Raw genomic sequence first — 16,063 nt, 5'->3', positions numbered from 1 at the left:
GCTGCTGCTGCCCATTGCTGTGGTCCATGACAACCAGGCAAGGTGAGCTGGAGTCTAAGCAGCATTCTGTGTCTCTGCTCTCCCATAAGAAGGGGAAGCCAGCGCCTCGTCCAGTCCTCCAATGATTGCCTGTGACCCCCGCAAAAAAAAAAAAAAAGACGGGGCACGCTGTCCCCGAGTGCCCTGGCCGGCGATGCATAGGGAGCCGCCATTTCCTTCCGGCATGCCCCCTGACGTCACTCGGGCATGCCCATTCCCAGCGGTATGCTTCCCGCATGTGTTACTTGGCTGATCCATCATACAGATACCAGCAGAGTATCAAACTTGCCGGATTGTGCCTGAAACAAAAAACCAGATGTGTGAAAGTACCCTTATGTGGTAATAACTCTGGAATACTTAACGATATCACCTGGATGTTGAGAATGTTTTTTCGTGACATATTGTATTTTATGATAATGGTAAATTTATAGACACAAAAGAGCATAGCAAAACCAAAAACACTCAGTTTCAAAAAATCACAGTAATCCGCAAGTGTTAGTAAAAAGATGTAAAAAACAGGCTATTTGGTTGATACGTTTTTTGCAAAAAAAATGTATACTAAGCTGCTCATCCAAACGTCAAGGTATACCCATATAGAGCAGTCCTAACTGATTTATGCTATTCCTATCTGATGTATTTAAAAACCTGATCATCTGTATATTACCTGTGTGAACAGGGTTCAGAGAGGAAATGTCCATGTGGACACGCTGAGTGGAACAGTTTTTGTGCAGATAGCCCACAAGGAGTGGTGGGTAGCTCCCTAGTCTTATGGACACAAGAGAACAATTATGGAAACAGGAACACATGGGCTACTTGCACAGTGAACAAGTCTGTAGGAACATGTTCACACACCACCAAGAAACTTCCCCGGAAGAAGGCACGCACGCCGAAACGCGCGTTGGGGTGGTGGCGCCGCTGGTCCTAGGTAAATATGCAGCAAATATCTTTGGAGTTTCCCTTTTAACTCTTATGGTGCTTTTTTTTTGCTACATGTTATGTACGAGCGCAGTGATATTGTGTCCTTATGTTATGGACCTGCTGTATATATGCTCCAAGGTTAATATAGGGTGCGAATATGATCAAATTGCATAGCATTTGCCTGTGACCTGTGGCTCTTGAGTAGTTGTACCCATCATTGAATCCCATATTAGTATGGTTTATGTATTGTTTTGTGATTATATTTAAATAAAATTAATTAACTTTACTTTTGATCCTGGTTATGCAAATTTTTCTATGTAGGGGTTATTGTTTATTGTTTGCACGGGACTTGCTTTTCAGTAATTTCCTGTATGGGCACAGACACTATATTGAGGTTGACTGTGCATTGTTATCAAAATTGGTTTACAAATCAGCACCATTTGTAAAATGTTTTTAGAATTTTAGAAGGTTTCAAATGTAGACACATTTTTTCAAGGAAAAAAACACATTTTTTTAGGGATCTATTCAGGTTTGAAATGACTTTGGGGGGTCCTATATATTGGAAACCCCCAAAAGTGAAACCATTTTAAAAACTGCATCCCTCAACGTATTCAAAATTGCTTTCAGGTACTTTATTAACCCTTCACGTGCTTTTCAGGAATAAATGCAAAGTGACATGTCAGGAATGAAGACGTTTATTTTTACAACCTAAATGCTGATAACTTCTGAACATGCCACTATAGCTGGAAACTTTAAGGCCATTATGTGGCCATGAATTTCCATGGCAAATGTCAGGACCACACGATCAAGATCTCGGGATGCTGATGGGGTTAAAGAGGGAGGCCCCACACTGTTAATCATCTAGATGCTGTAGTCATTATTGACAGCATCATTTAAGGGGCTAAATGTCTATAATCGTTGCCAACACTGATCGTGGCTGATGCAGCAAGTTGTCAGGTATAGCATACAGCTGAGAGCTGCTAGAATGTCACACGTCGCGGGATGCTAGTCTCAGTCAGTAAAGTTTCAGTTACATACCGGTAATAGGATTTTTTTGAAGCCCATGACATCAACAAGAGAGAGGGGATCCACCCTTCAAGGACAGGAAACCTACAGACATAAAAAGGTGGCACCTCTCCCACACATCAGATGGATTTCAGAGCACGAGAGGACCTCCCATGGTTAATTGCAAAATATACATTAATCTGAGCACCACATAATTACTCAACTGTGATTTTATACAAGTGACACAAGTGCTCACCCACAGGTGAAGGGAGGGAATATAAGGGTGCCATGGGCACCGAAAAATCACATTACCGGTAAGTAAGACTTTATTCAATCCCCCATGACAGCACCACGAGAGAATTACAGAGAAGATTTCAGGGAAGGACCAAAGCATGAAGAACCCTTCTTCCAAAAGTGAGGTCAGAAGAGGCACCCATATCAAGCCTGTAGTGTTTATACAAAGTGGAAGGAGAAGACTATGTAGCCGTCTTACGTATTTGCTCGATCGAAACCTCTGATTTTTCCGCCCAGGAGGCTGCCACTGCCTGTGTGTGGAGTGAGCTCTTAGACCTTCTGGTGCCTCATTATCACTTGATGTATGAGCTAATGTAATGATCTTCCTGATCCAACTAGCTAAAGTGCACTTTGAAACCTAAAGTCCCTTCCTAGCACCCTGAAAAGGACACAAAGAATTATCCCTTTTTCAAGGATTTGCAACATATATATTCCAATAGGCACCTCCTGACGTCTAGTGAATGGAGCTTCTCCTCCTAATTTTTAGGGTTAGCACTGTCTCACAGTATCATCTATGGACCCTGCCACCCTGAGGACCTGTAGATGATCTGCATGTATAGGCACGTGGTAGTATGCATCTTTGAGATCTAACACCGCCATAAAACAATTTTCAAAGAGTAGTTTTATTGCTGTCTCTATGGACTCCATTTCAAAGGAGGGCAGTTTCAGGTATTTGTTTAAACCCTTTACATTTATAAAAGGTCCTAAAAGGAACGGTCTGTCTTCCCAATTAGAAAGAGGGGGAAATATAACCCCCTACCTCTTTCTGACAAGGGAACCTCCACCGCCTTGTGCAACAGTTCCCAGACTTCTGCTTCCAGGGCATGTTGTTCCGCCGAGGAGAATCAAGGGGGAGTTATCATGAATGAGTCCTGGGCAACTGAACAAAACTCCAGCCTCAGACCTGATCTTATGCTATGGATCCAGTTACTACTACCTTTGTTCAGGCAGGGTAGTAGGCTGTCAGACCCCCCCTCCATCTGGGCCAGAAGTCATTGGGGTTTTTTCTTATGCTCTTAGGAGGAGTTTTCAAACATGACAACCCTACCTTTCCTTCTTCTCTCATCCCGTTTGATCATGTCCCTGGATGGCTTTCCACGGATGAATTTCCTCCTGCTGAAGGGACATCTGTAGTACGGAACCGATGGACTAAGGAACTTTTTCTTGTCGTCCCCTGCTTTCTACAAGAGATCATTTAAGACTGGCCCGAACAGGTGTTTTCCTTCACAGGGGATGGCTCACAGTTAAGACCTGACCAGGATGTCTCCCGAATAGCACTTCAGCTATTCCCTCAACATATCCAGTTCAAATTACTAAAAATGACCAACAAAGCCATCCACAACCTTTCTCCTCCATATATCTCTGACCTAATCTCCCAATATCTTCCCTCACATAATCTCCAGTCCTCCCAAGACCTCCTTCTCTCCTCCACCCTTATTTGCTCCTCACCTAATCGCCTCCAAGACTTCTCTCGAAAATCCCCCATCCTCTAGAATTCTGTGCCCCAACACGTCCGACTATCAACCACATTCGGATCCTTCAGACGGAACCTGAAAACCCACCTCTTCAAGAAAGCCTACAGCCTGCAATGACCCCCACTGCCTCCTCACCACCACCGGAGCTACCCCCTCACCAACACCAGAGCTGCCACAACCCCCCAACCCATTGTCTTCTTCCCCAGCATCCTGTAGAATGTAAGCAGGCAAGGGCAGAGTCCTCACCCCTCTGTATCAGTAATTTTTATGTAACCCCTTCTCATGTACAGCACCATGTAATCAATGGTGCTATATAAATAATAATAAAAAATAATAATTCTCTGAGGGCTGCGTTCGAGATGGCTGAGGCTTTTGTTGCCAATCTGACAGAGTCCACCGAAGCATCAGACAGAAAAGCTGCAGCACCTTATTATTGGTAATGAAGCCAGCATGATCTCTCTAGAAGCCTTAGGCTGCCATCACACTAGCAGTATTTGCAAATTGCCTCTTCTGAGAAAAAGAGGACTTAAACTCTATAGCGCCACCTGTTGGAAGTAGCGATCCTACAAGTCACAATCAACTCTTTAACAAGTCGTGCAATATGACTTAGGATAAAAGCCAAATTAGTATCTCAATTCGCAGACACGGTGTTTCGGGCTGTTGGCCCTCGTCAGTGCGAAGCATGAGAACTAATTTGGCTAGGTGAGAGGCTCTAGAGTTTAAGTCCTCTTTTTCTCAGAAGAGGCAATTTGCATAATATATTTCCCAGAGGAGCATTGCACAGCGAATAAGCCTCCTTACCTTGACAAGCCAGAGATGGTATGTCGCTCTCCATAAGGAGTAGCAGTATTTGGTCAGTATTTTACATAAGTATTTGCAAGCCAAAACCAGGAGTGGGTGATAAATGCAGAAGTGGTGCATATGTTTCTATTATACTTTTCCTTTAATTGTTCCACTCCTGGTTTTGGCTTACAAATACTGATGTAAAATACTGCTAGTGTGACGGCAGCCTTATTCTTTATTTAGGCTTCCAGTTGATCCAGCCAGACCATCAATGATCTGGCCATGCACGTAGCCGCCACCGCCGGTCATAGAGATCCCAATCACATCTCCCAAGTGCCTTTATGAAAAGCATCCACTTTCTTGTCCAGCAGGTCTTTTAAATTCCCTATATCCTCAAAGGGCAATGAGGATTTCCTGGCTACTTTTGCTACTGCAGCGTATAGCTTTGGGATTTTATCCCATAATGATGATGCAAGCTCCTCAAAAGGATATCTCCTCTTGAAAGCTGGAGGGAGCCTTTCCTCTCCAGTCTCTTACAGTCTCGCTGTATAAGAGAGCGGATCTTGTTATTTAAGGGGAAAGATCTGCGTGTTCTCTGGTCCAGAGTCCCAAACATAACGTCCTGCACCTATCTCTCTGGCTTGGAATCTACAGTGTCGGCAAAAAAAATCTTTACAAGTTCAATGAAACCACAAAATCTTAATATTCAAGTGGACTCAAGTGTTTTATTGTGGATATTTTATTATAATTAGTATTTTGTCATGTCACCCTTACATTTTATCACCATCTGCAGTCGTTTAGGCATGGATTCAGCAAGGTTGGCTAAGTATGTGGAGTCCATGTTTACCCACAGTGTCTTCAGCACCTCCTTTAGTACTGTATATTTTGGGTCATACCGTGACACGGTACTCGGACGACGCACAACCTTTGAGCCTCCCCTGACCAGCCTGAAAGTGCTCTCATCACTAAACATCACTTTCTTACACTCTTCAGATGTCCAATCTTGATATTTCTTACAAAAGGCAAGCCTTTTCTTCTTCATTGCTGCTGTGAGCAGGGGCTTCTTTGCGGCACGGCAACTTGGTAGACCCAGGTCCTTCTGCAGACGGTGACGAATTGTCCTAGTTGCGATGTTCTGGAGGAGCATAGGGTACTTGTTTTTTAGTTCAACGGCAGTTATAGAAGGATGTGACATCACTTCACGCTTCAGAAGCTTATCAGTCCTTGAAGTCTTCTTAGATGCGCCAGAGCCTGACTTCCTCTGCGGTACCATCCCTGGAGGCAATGATGCCGCCGACAGCTTCAGTTGATAAATTGCTTCTCTTGACACTCCCAGATCTCTAACTACAGCAATCACCGAATCCCCCTTCTCGAGCAGAACCAAGGCACGGGATTTCTCTTCCATTTTAAGCTTCTTTCGACCCATTGTGGGAGATAATAAAAAACTGAGAGAGATAAAAAAAGACTGCCTAATAGCAAAACTGGCTGGGCTGCACATAACAACCAATCAGAGTGCAGCTTTCGCTTAACCAGAGAAGTGAAAACTGAGCGTTGATTGGTTGATATTTGCAACAAAGCCAGCTTTAATATTAGACAGTTTTTTATTATCTCCCCCATTGTGTACACTTTTAAAAAGTGAAATTATGATGTGGATTTTATATGTAAAGTTATTTTTAGCTGTGCAAAGTGTAAAGATTTTTTTTGCTGGCACTGTATTTTCCCCATGGTGTTTATAATCGTTTTCACCAGCTTGTCTATTCTGTCGATAGGGAAGCAGGAACAGCTTGAGCAGTCAACCGAAGAGCAGGAAGCTGCAGCAGAGGAATTTTTTTTTGAAAGAGTCACTATAAGGCCGGGATCACACTGGCATGTGCTATGCGAGTCTCTCGCATCAATACCCGGCAGCATGCCGGCACTCGGGACTGGAGCGTGCAGCTGCATAGAAATACATGTAACTGAACGCTCCAGTCCCGAGTGCCGGCAGCAGTGTCAGGTACTGATGCGCGGGTTTCTCACATTGCACATGCAAGTGTGACCCCGGCTTAAATATATTCAACTCCGGGGACCTAGCCTCTCTCTTCAACAATCTCCCTTATACTGGTAGCGAAATCAGGCGTTTCCACTGCTACCGTCTGCTGACTGAATGATTGGCCCAGTCTCTTTTGATAAAATATTATAAGTAATTCTCACCCATATTGATGTCCATCTGTAGCTCTGGCTACAGATGGACATCATTATGGGTGAGAATTACTTACAATATTTTATGACCCCACAGTGTATTAGGTGGAGTTCAATGTGACAGGTCACTGACCGGAGAACTGTGAGCAATCTCCACGCTATTATAGTAATACTTACCTCTATAGCACTTTGGATTTGGCCATCCCTATATCTTTGGAGAATATGCACTGGCACTTTAGTTTGAACTGATATTTAAAATTGGGGATACTGTCGATAACTATATTTTACCTTTTCCCATGATTTTGTCTCGTTTGTAGCATTATGTCTTACATCTTGGCATGTGTGGCCATATTCGAATAGCTCTGTTTATATACACTGCTCAAAAAAATAAAGGGAACACTTAACCCTTTCACCCCGAAGCCTGTTTTCAACTTCCTGACCAGGACATTTTCTTCAATTCTGACCACTGTCACTTTATGAGGTCATAACTCTGAAACGCTTCAACGGATCCTGGTGATTCTGAGATTGTTTTCTCGTGACATATTGTACTTTTTGATAGTGGTAAAATTTCTTCGATTTGACTTGCGTTTATTTGTGAAAAAAATGGAAATTTGGCAAAAAATTTTGAAATCTTTAAACTTTTAGTTTTTATGCCCTTAAATTAGAGAGTCCTATCATTCAAAATAGTTAATACCGTAAATAACATTACCCACATGTCTGCTTTACATTAGCACAATTTTGGAAACAATTTTTTGTGTTAGGAAGTTATAAGGGTTAAAAATTGACCAGCGATTTCTCATTTTTACAACAACATTTGCAAAACCATTTTTTTTTTAGGGACCACCTCACACTTGAAGTGACTTTGAGGGGTCTATATGACAGAAAATGCCCAAAAGTGACACCATTCTAAAAACTGCACCCCTCAAGGTACTCAAAACCACATTTAAAAAGTTTATTAACCCTTCAGGTGCTTCACATGAATTTTTGGAATGTTTAAAAAAAAATTGAACATTTAACTTTTTTTCCACAAAATTTTTACTTCAGATCCAATTTGTTTTATTTTACCAAGGGTAACAGGAGAAATTGGACCACAAAAGTCGTTGTACAATTTGTCCGGAGTACGCCGATACCTCATACGTTGGGGTAAACCATTGTTTGGGCACACGGCAGAGCTCGGAAGGGAAGGAGCGCCGTTTGGAATGCAGACTTAGATGGATTGGTCTGCAGGCGTCACGTTGCATTTGCAGAGACCCTGATGTACCTAAACAGTAGAAACCCCCCACAAGTGACCCCCCAAGGAACTTATCTAGATGTGTTGTGAGAACTTTGAACCTTCAAGTGTTTCACTACAGTTTATAACGCAGAGCCATGAAAATAAAAAAATTTTTTTTCCACAAAAATTATTTTTTAGCCCCCGGTTTTGTATTTTCCCAAGGGTAACAGGAGAAATTGGACCCCAAAATTTGTTGTCCAATTTGTCCTGAGTACGCTGATACTCCATATGTGGGGGTAAACCCCTGTTTGGGCACACGGGAGAACTCGGAGGGGAAGGAGCACTGTTTTAGTTTTTCAACGCAGAATTGGCTGGAATTGAGATCGGACGCCATGTCGCGATTGGAGAGCCCCTGATGTGCCTAAACAGTGGAAACCCCCTAATTCTAACTGAGATCCTAACACACCCCTAACCCTAATCCCAACCATAACCACACCCCTAACCCTAATCCCAACCCTTATCCCCACCGTAAATGTAATCCAAACACTAACTTTAGGCCCAACCCTAACTTTAGCCCCAACCTTAGCCCTAACCGGAAAATGGAAATACATACATTTTTTAAATTTTATTATTTTCCCTAACTAAGGGGTTGATGAAGGGGGGGTTTGATTTACTTTTATAACAGGTTTTTTAGCGGATTTTTATGATTGGAAGCCGTCACACACTAAAAGATGCTTTTTATTGCAAAAAATAGTTTTTGCATTACCACATTTTGAGAGCTATAATTTATCCATATTTTGGCCCACAGTGTCATGTGAGGTCTTGTTTTTTGCGGAACGAGTTGACGTTTTCAGCGTTACCATGCTTATTTATATCCGTCTTTTTGATCGCGTGTTATTCCACTTTTTGTTCGCCGGTATGATAATAAAGCGTTGTTTTTTGCCTCTTTTTTTTTTTGTTTTTTTTGCGGTGTTCACTGAAGGGGTTAACTAGTGGGATAGTTTTATAGAGCGGGTCGTTACGGACGCTGCGATACCAAATATGTGTACTTTTATTGTTTTTTTTTTTATTTACATAAATAAATGGATTTATTGGGAATTTTTTTTTTTTTTCTTTATCTGGGGATTTTTTTTTTTTAACTTTCTAACATTGTCCCAGGGTGGGACATCACTATATTAGATCAGATCGCTGATCTGACACTGTGCACTGTGTCAGATCAGCGATCTGACAGGCAGTGCAGGAGGCTTTCCGGCGCCTGCTAGCCACCTCACTTCACGACCCGGAAGGAGTCCCGCGGCCATCTTGGATCCGGGGACTCCTTCTGGATCACCAGAACAACGCGATCGCATTGCGTTGTTCCGGTGGGAGAGCGCAGGGTGCCCCGTCCCTGCGCAATGCCCCTCTATGTCGCTGTCACTATTGACAGCGGCATCAGAGGGGCTAAATGCCCACGATCGGCGCTAGCGCCAATTGTGGGCATTGCTGCGGGGTGTCAGCTGTCATATACAGCTGACACCCGCACCCGATCGCTCACTGTGAGGCCGCGCGATCGTGCCGCCGTACTAGTACTGCGCATATCAGGAAGGGGTTAAACAACAGACTATAACTCCAAGTATGTCAAACTTCTGTGAAATGAAACTGTCCACTTAGGAAGCAACACGGTTTGACAATGAATTTCACATGCTGTTGTGCAAATGGAATAGACAACAGATGGAAGTAATTGGCAATTATCAAGACACCCTCAATAAAGCAGTGGTTCTGCAGGTGTGGACCACAGACCACATCTCAGTACCAATGCTTTGGGGCTGATGTTTTGGTCACTTTTGAATGTTGGTTGTGCTTTCACACTCGTGGTAGCATGAGACGAACTCTACAACCCACACAAGTGGCTCAGGTAGTGCAGCTCATCCAGGATGGCACATCAATATGAGCTGTGGCAATAAGGTTTGCTGTGTCTTTCAGCGTAGTGTCCAGAGGCGCTATCAGGAGACAGGCCAGTACACCAGGAGAAATGGAGGGGGCCGTAGGAGGGCAACAACCCAGCAGCAGGACCGCTACCTCAGCATTTGTGCAAGAAGGAACAAGAGGAGCACTGCCAGCGCCCTGCAAAATGACCTCCAGCAGGCCACAAATGTGCATGTGTCTGCACAAACGGTTAGAAACCGATTCCATGAGGATGGTCTGAGTGCCCGACGTCCAGATGGGGGTTGTGCTCACAGCCCAACACCGTGCAGGATGATTGGCATTTGCCACAGAACACCAGGATTGGCAAATTCGCCACTGGCACCCTGTGCTCTTCACAGATGAAAGCAGGTTCAGACTGAGCACATGTGACAGAGTCTGGAGACACCGTGGAGAGCGATCTGCTGCCTGCAACATCCTTCAGCATGACCGGTTTGGCAGTGGGTTAATAATGGTGTGGGGTGGCATTTCTTTGGAGGGCCGCACAACCCTCCATGTGCTTGCCAGAGCTAGCCTGACTGCCATTAGGTACCGAGATGAGAACCTCAGACCCCTTGTGAGACCATATGCTGGTGCAGTTGGCCCTGGGTTCCTCCTAATGAAGGACAATGCCAGACCTCATGTGGCTGGAGTGTGACAGCAGTTCCCTGCTGAGTAAGTAAGAAAAAAATCCAGCTCCGGAGTAAAAGTCATCAATTTTAGTTCCAGAAATTTAAAATTCGGAAAAAGCTGCTTGCAAGTAGCTGCACAACTATTCCAGAAAAGAAGCCATAAGTTAGCTGAACGCGTTTCGAGCAAGCTGTGGACAAAGAGCACCATGCGTGCTCGAAACGCGTTCAGCTAACTTATGGCTTCTTTTCTGGAATAGTTGTGCAGCTACTTGCAAGCAGCTTTTTCCGAATTTTAAATTTGTGGAACTAAAATTGATGACTTTTACTCCGGAGCTGGATTTTTTTCTTACTTACTCAGCAGAGGACGTTGGGCGGTGGCGTTTTCCTTGCTCGGATGTTCCTGTGGACTCTCATGGATTTGCTGATGGGGGTGAGCTGAAACTTAACTTTTTCACTGTTCAAGACAGCAGTTCCTGCAAGATGAAGGCATTGAAGCTATGGACTGGCCCGCCCTTCCCAAGACCTGAATCCGATTGAACACATCTGGGACATCATGTCTCGCACCATCCACCAACGTCACGTTGCACCAGACTGTCCAGGAGTTGGATACTTTAGTCCAGGTCTGGGAGGAGATCCCTCAGGAGACCATCCGCCGCCTCATCAGGAGCTTGCCCAGGCGTTGTAGGGAGGTCATACAGGCACGTGGAGGCCACGCACACTACTGATCATCACCTTGTCTTGAGGCATTTCCACTGAAGTTAGCTCAGCCTGTAACTTCATTTTCCACTTTGATTTTGATCATCATTCCAACTCCAGACCTCCGTGGGATATTAGTTGTGATTTGCGTTGATAATTTTTAGGTTTTATTGTTCTCAACACATTCCACTATCTAATGAATAAACATGTTTGATCTTTTAGTGGTGTCTTTGCTCCATATTTTGGTGTCTGAAAGCAAAAAACGTAGAGTGGGATTAATGTGGTCTTTCTCCTAACATATTAAGGAGGCTGTAATGGCACAGCGAATATAAAAATCGTAGAGTAGGACTGCCCCAAGAGAATGCCGTGAAGTGGCGGGGTGGCTCAAAGAATTGATCAATTGTTTGCTAAATGTCTCATTTTGATATACAGTTAGAAATTAATATGTGCACTTTTCATATTGCGTTCTGACCACAAGCAGCGCTGGCTTCTCCCCTTTTGGTCTGAAAGCATGTCCATTGTTTCAGCCTTTTTCACCCATTCAAGTGAATGAGGAAAAATGTTCAACTAAAAAAGCAACTAAAACTCAAAAGTGTATTTTATACAGTTTTTCTGTTGCCGACATTGTAGTTTTTGGTTCAGAAAAATCTGCTGCATATACTCAGTATATGCACTTACCCTACAGCAATGTTCTCATGATGGGTGGTTGGTGAATTTTTGATGTTGCAGATTTTCTGCACCTATAAAATAAATTCATTTACCGTTGTTTTTACATTGTCTTTTTTAGTGTGTCATGGATTAAATAAAGCTGCTTGGTTTTTGATATTTCCTGGTATTTGATACCTTTATTGATACAGACATGTATGGATTACATGCATTTTAACCTGATGATTCTATGGGGAAAATCAGCACATAAAACTCAGTGCACCTACAGGAGACATTGACACGCTGCGGATTATGTCAAACACGCAACACAGGTCAGTTTATGTCGAGTAACAAAAAAAAATAAAACACAGTGGGCAGGAGATTTCAATAAATTCCATCGACTGTGCTAGAAATACAAAACAAAGTAAAAATGACATGGAAATGTGAAAAATCCCATAGGCGGTAATGGGAATGTGCGCTACCAGTGAGAATCACCTACAACAAAAATACCGACATGCGAGGGAATGAAAAGCACATTCGGTAGTGTGAATGAGCCCCAGGACAGGCGGCCACTCCCGGTCCACTGTGCACATGGAGCAGCGATCACCTCTGTGCCACATACAGGTCACGGTACAGCTGAGAGGAGAGATCCTACTACAGGTCGCGGTACAATGTACAGGTAATGGTACAGCACAGAGTACAGATCACGGTACAGTGCAGAGGACAGTGTACAGATCATGGTGCAGCGCAGAGTACATGTAATGGTACAGATCAGAGTACAGCGCAGAGTATAGTGCAGACTGCAGTGTACAAGTAATGGTACAGATCAGAGTACAGATTATGGTACAGCGCAGAGTATAGTGCAGACTGCAGTGTACAAGTAAGGGTACAGATCAGAGTACAGATTATGGTACAGCGCAGAGTATAGTGCAGACTGCAGTGTACAAGTAATGGTACAGCATAGTGTACAGAGCAGGTCGTGGCGCAGGGCAGAGCGCGGGTCGTGGCGCAGGGCAGAGCGCGGGTCGTGGCGCAGGGCAGAGCGCGGGTCGTGGCGCAGGGCAGAGCGCGGGTCGTGGCGCAGGGCAGAGCGCGGGTCGTGGCGCAGGGCAGAGCGCGGGTCGTGGCGCAGGGCAGAGCGCGGGTCGTGGCGCAGGGCAGAGCGCGGGTCGTGGCGCAGGGCAGAGCGCGGGTCGTGGCGCAGGGCAGAGCGCGGGTCGTGGCGCAGGGCAGAGCGCGGGTCGTGGCGCAGGGCAGAGCGCGGGTCGTGGCGCAGGGCAGAGCGCGGGTCGTGGCGCAGGGCAGAGCGCGGGTCGTGGCGCAGGGCAGAGCGCGGGTCGTGGCGCAGGGCAGAGCGCGGGTCGTGGCGCAGGGCAGAGCGCGGGTCGTGGCGCAGGGCAGAGCGCGGGTCGTGGCGCAGGGCAGAGCGCGGGTCGTGGCGCAGGGCAGAGCGCGGGTCGTGGCGCAGGGCAGAGCGCGGGTCGTGGCGCAGGGCAGAGCGCGGGTCGTGGCGCAGGGCAGAGCGCGGGTCGTGGCGCAGGGCAGAGCGCGGGTCGTGGCGCAGGGCAGAGCGCGGGTCGTGGCGCAGGGCAGAGCGCGGGTCGTGGCGCAGGGCAGAGCGCGGGTCGTGGCGCAGGGCAGAGCGCGGGTCGTGGCGCAGGGCAGAGCGCGGGTCGTGGCGCAGGGCAGAGCGCGGGTCGTGGCGCAGGGCAGAGCGCGGGTCGTGGCGCAGGGCAGAGCGCGGGTCGTGGCGCAGGGCAGAGCGCGGGTCGTGGCGCAGGGCAGAGCGCGGGTCGTGGCGCAGGGCAGAGCGCGGGTCGTGGCGCAGGGCAGAGCGCGGGTCGTGGCGCAGGGCAGAGCGCGGGTCGTGGCGCAGGGCAGAGCGCGGGTCGTGGCGCAGGGCAGAGCGCGGGTCGTGGCGCAGGGCAGAGCGCGGGTCGTGGCGCAGGGCAGAGCGCGGGTCGTGGCGCAGGGCAGAGCGCGGGTCGTGGCGCAGGGCAGAGCGCGGGTCGTGGCGCAGGGCAGAGCGCGGGTCGTGGCGCAGGGCAGAGCGCGGGTCGTGGCGCAGGGCAGAGCGCGGGTCGTGGCGCAGGGCAGAGCGCGGGTCGTGGCGCAGGGCAGAGCGCGGGTCGTGGCGCAGGGCAGAGCGCGGGTCGTGGCGCAGGGCAGAGCGCGGGTCGTGGCGCAGGGCAGAGCGCGGGTCGTGGCGCAGGGCAGAGCGCGGGTCGTGGCGCAGGGCAGAGCGCGGGTCGTGGCGCAGGGCAGAGCGCGGGTCGTGGCGCAGGGCAGAGCGCGGGTCGTGGCGCAGGGCAGAGCGCGGGTCGTGGCGCAGGGCAGAGCGCGGGTCGTGGCGCAGGGCAGAGCGCGGGTCGTGGCGCAGGGCAGAGCGCGGGTCGTGGCGCAGGGCAGAGCGCGGGTCGTGGCGCAGCGCAGAGTACAGGTCGTGGTCCAGACCATGGAACAGAGCAGAATACAGATCATACTACAGGGCAGAGTTAGCGTGCAGAGTACAGATCATGGTAGAGATAAGAATACAGTGCAGAGTACAGACCACACGGCAGAGTACAGTGCAGAGTACAGACCACACGGCAGAGTACAGCGCCGAGTTCTCACCGGTGCAGGTAGTGGCAGATGAAGGCCCCCAGCAGAATCCGGTTCGCTGCCGCCGCCTCCCCACAGACGACCAGCTGATACACCGGCACAGCTAAGGACGGCAGCTCCTGGATGAACCAGGCCACGCGCACCGGCACCGGCGGCCCATAGGTGGAGCTGGAATAGCGTCCGTACGGGACCTGGATAAACCGGAGAAGACCGAATGAGAGCACTCCCATCAGGACGATGAGGACGGCCAACACCTCCAGCAGCCGCCGCTCATCCTGGAAGCCAGAGACCTGCGACATATCGCCTCAGAGCTGCCGCCACTACTTGGACTAAAGACACCGGGTACAACCACCACACGCGCGTCCCACACTGGCTGCTGGGTAACGGCCAATCACACATTAGCGGACGGTCAGTTGTCGGCCAATCAGACACGAGACTGACCTCCTGCTCACAAATGAAAACTGTCATAACTGAAAGGCGACCGCCTCGTGTGCGGCCCCAAGGGGGCGCTGTGCTGGTAGTGCCCGCAGTTCCGTAGTGCTGGTAGTGCCCGCAGTTCCGTAGTGCTGGTAGTGCCCGCAGTTCCGTAGTGCTGGTAGTGCCCGCAGTTCCGTAGTGCTGGTAGTGCCCGCAGTTCCGTAGTGCTGGTAGTGCCCGCAGTTCCGTAGTGCTGGTAGTGCCCGCAGTTCCGTAGTGCTGGTAGTGCCCGCAGTTCCGTAGTGCTGGTAGTGCCCGCAGTTCCGTAGTGCTGGTAGTGCCCGCAGTTCCGTAGTGCTGGTAGTGCCCGCAGTTCCGTAGTGCTGGTAGTGCCCGCAGTTCCGTAGTGCTGGTAGTGCCCGCAGTTCCGTAGTGCTGGTAGTGCCCGCAGTTCCGTAGTGCTGGTAGTGCCCGCAGTTCCGTAGTGCTGGTAGTGCCCGCAGTTCCGTAGTGCTGGTAGTGCCCGCAGTTCCGTAGTGCTGGTAGTGCCCGCAGTTCCGTAGTGCTGGTAGTGCCCGCAGTTCCGTAGTGCTGGTAGTGCCCGCAGTTCCGTAGTGCCAGCAGTTCTGTAGTGTCGTGTGCTGTCATACGGGGACTGTCGCTGAGTCAGCAAAGACTATGCGCCACAGCCTGCACTAACACTAAACTACAGGCAGATTGTACTGATACATTTGTACATAGCAGTGGATTTCTACATACCTGTATTCTAAAGGGAAAACAAAAGTAATTTTTTTCTTCCTATAAAATTACAAATCATAATTACAGTAATAACATTTTTAATGCACTTAAAAAAAATAACCATAACAAATCGGCAGATAACAGCTATAGTTGGTGTCCCTGTAATAATTGTAACAGCAATTATAACCCAACTAACAAATTTACAGTGATTGGGAAATGGCATAAAAAACGGCGTGGTTGACTTCTTTTTCCTCTACCAAAACATAAACTTAAACAAAAATGCAATGCTGAGGCCATGTTCACCCAAAGAGTAAATGTGCAGGGCCGTATTTGACACTAGGCACGTGAGGGCATGTGCCTAGGGCGCCAGGACGCAGGGGGCGGCACCTGAGCAAGTTTTTTTTTTTTTGTTTCAGTTCCGGGGTCAGCCATCAACTTTTATGGAGCATTATATGGGGCATATTATTCTATGGAGCATCTTATTGGGC

General features: G+C 47.9%; 1 protein-coding gene across 2 annotated transcripts in view; it reads right to left on the bottom strand.

The window, feature by feature from the left end:
* Positions 1-15,460, bottom strand: part of SRD5A1 (steroid 5 alpha-reductase 1) — a 57,860-nt gene extending 42,400 nt beyond the window's left edge. The window contains exon 1 of one of the 2 annotated variants that reach the window (XR_011314045.1): positions 14,433-15,460. Coding sequence is in view for 1 of the 2 variants with exons in the window: in XM_069730583.1 (XP_069586684.1) it covers positions 14,433-14,719 (287 nt within the window). In the remaining variant the exon portion in view is untranslated. The remainder of the gene's footprint in view (positions 1-14,432) is intronic. The other variant, XM_069730583.1, reaches the window with a different exon arrangement.
* Between the last annotated feature and the right edge of the window lie 603 nt (positions 15,461-16,063).

This window comes from Ranitomeya imitator, chromosome 6 (assembly GCF_032444005.1).
Source record: "Ranitomeya imitator isolate aRanImi1 chromosome 6, aRanImi1.pri, whole genome shotgun sequence".
Classification (NCBI taxonomy): Eukaryota; Metazoa; Chordata; class Amphibia; order Anura; family Dendrobatidae; genus Ranitomeya; species Ranitomeya imitator.
This window is presented reverse-complemented; position numbering and strand designations above follow the sequence as displayed.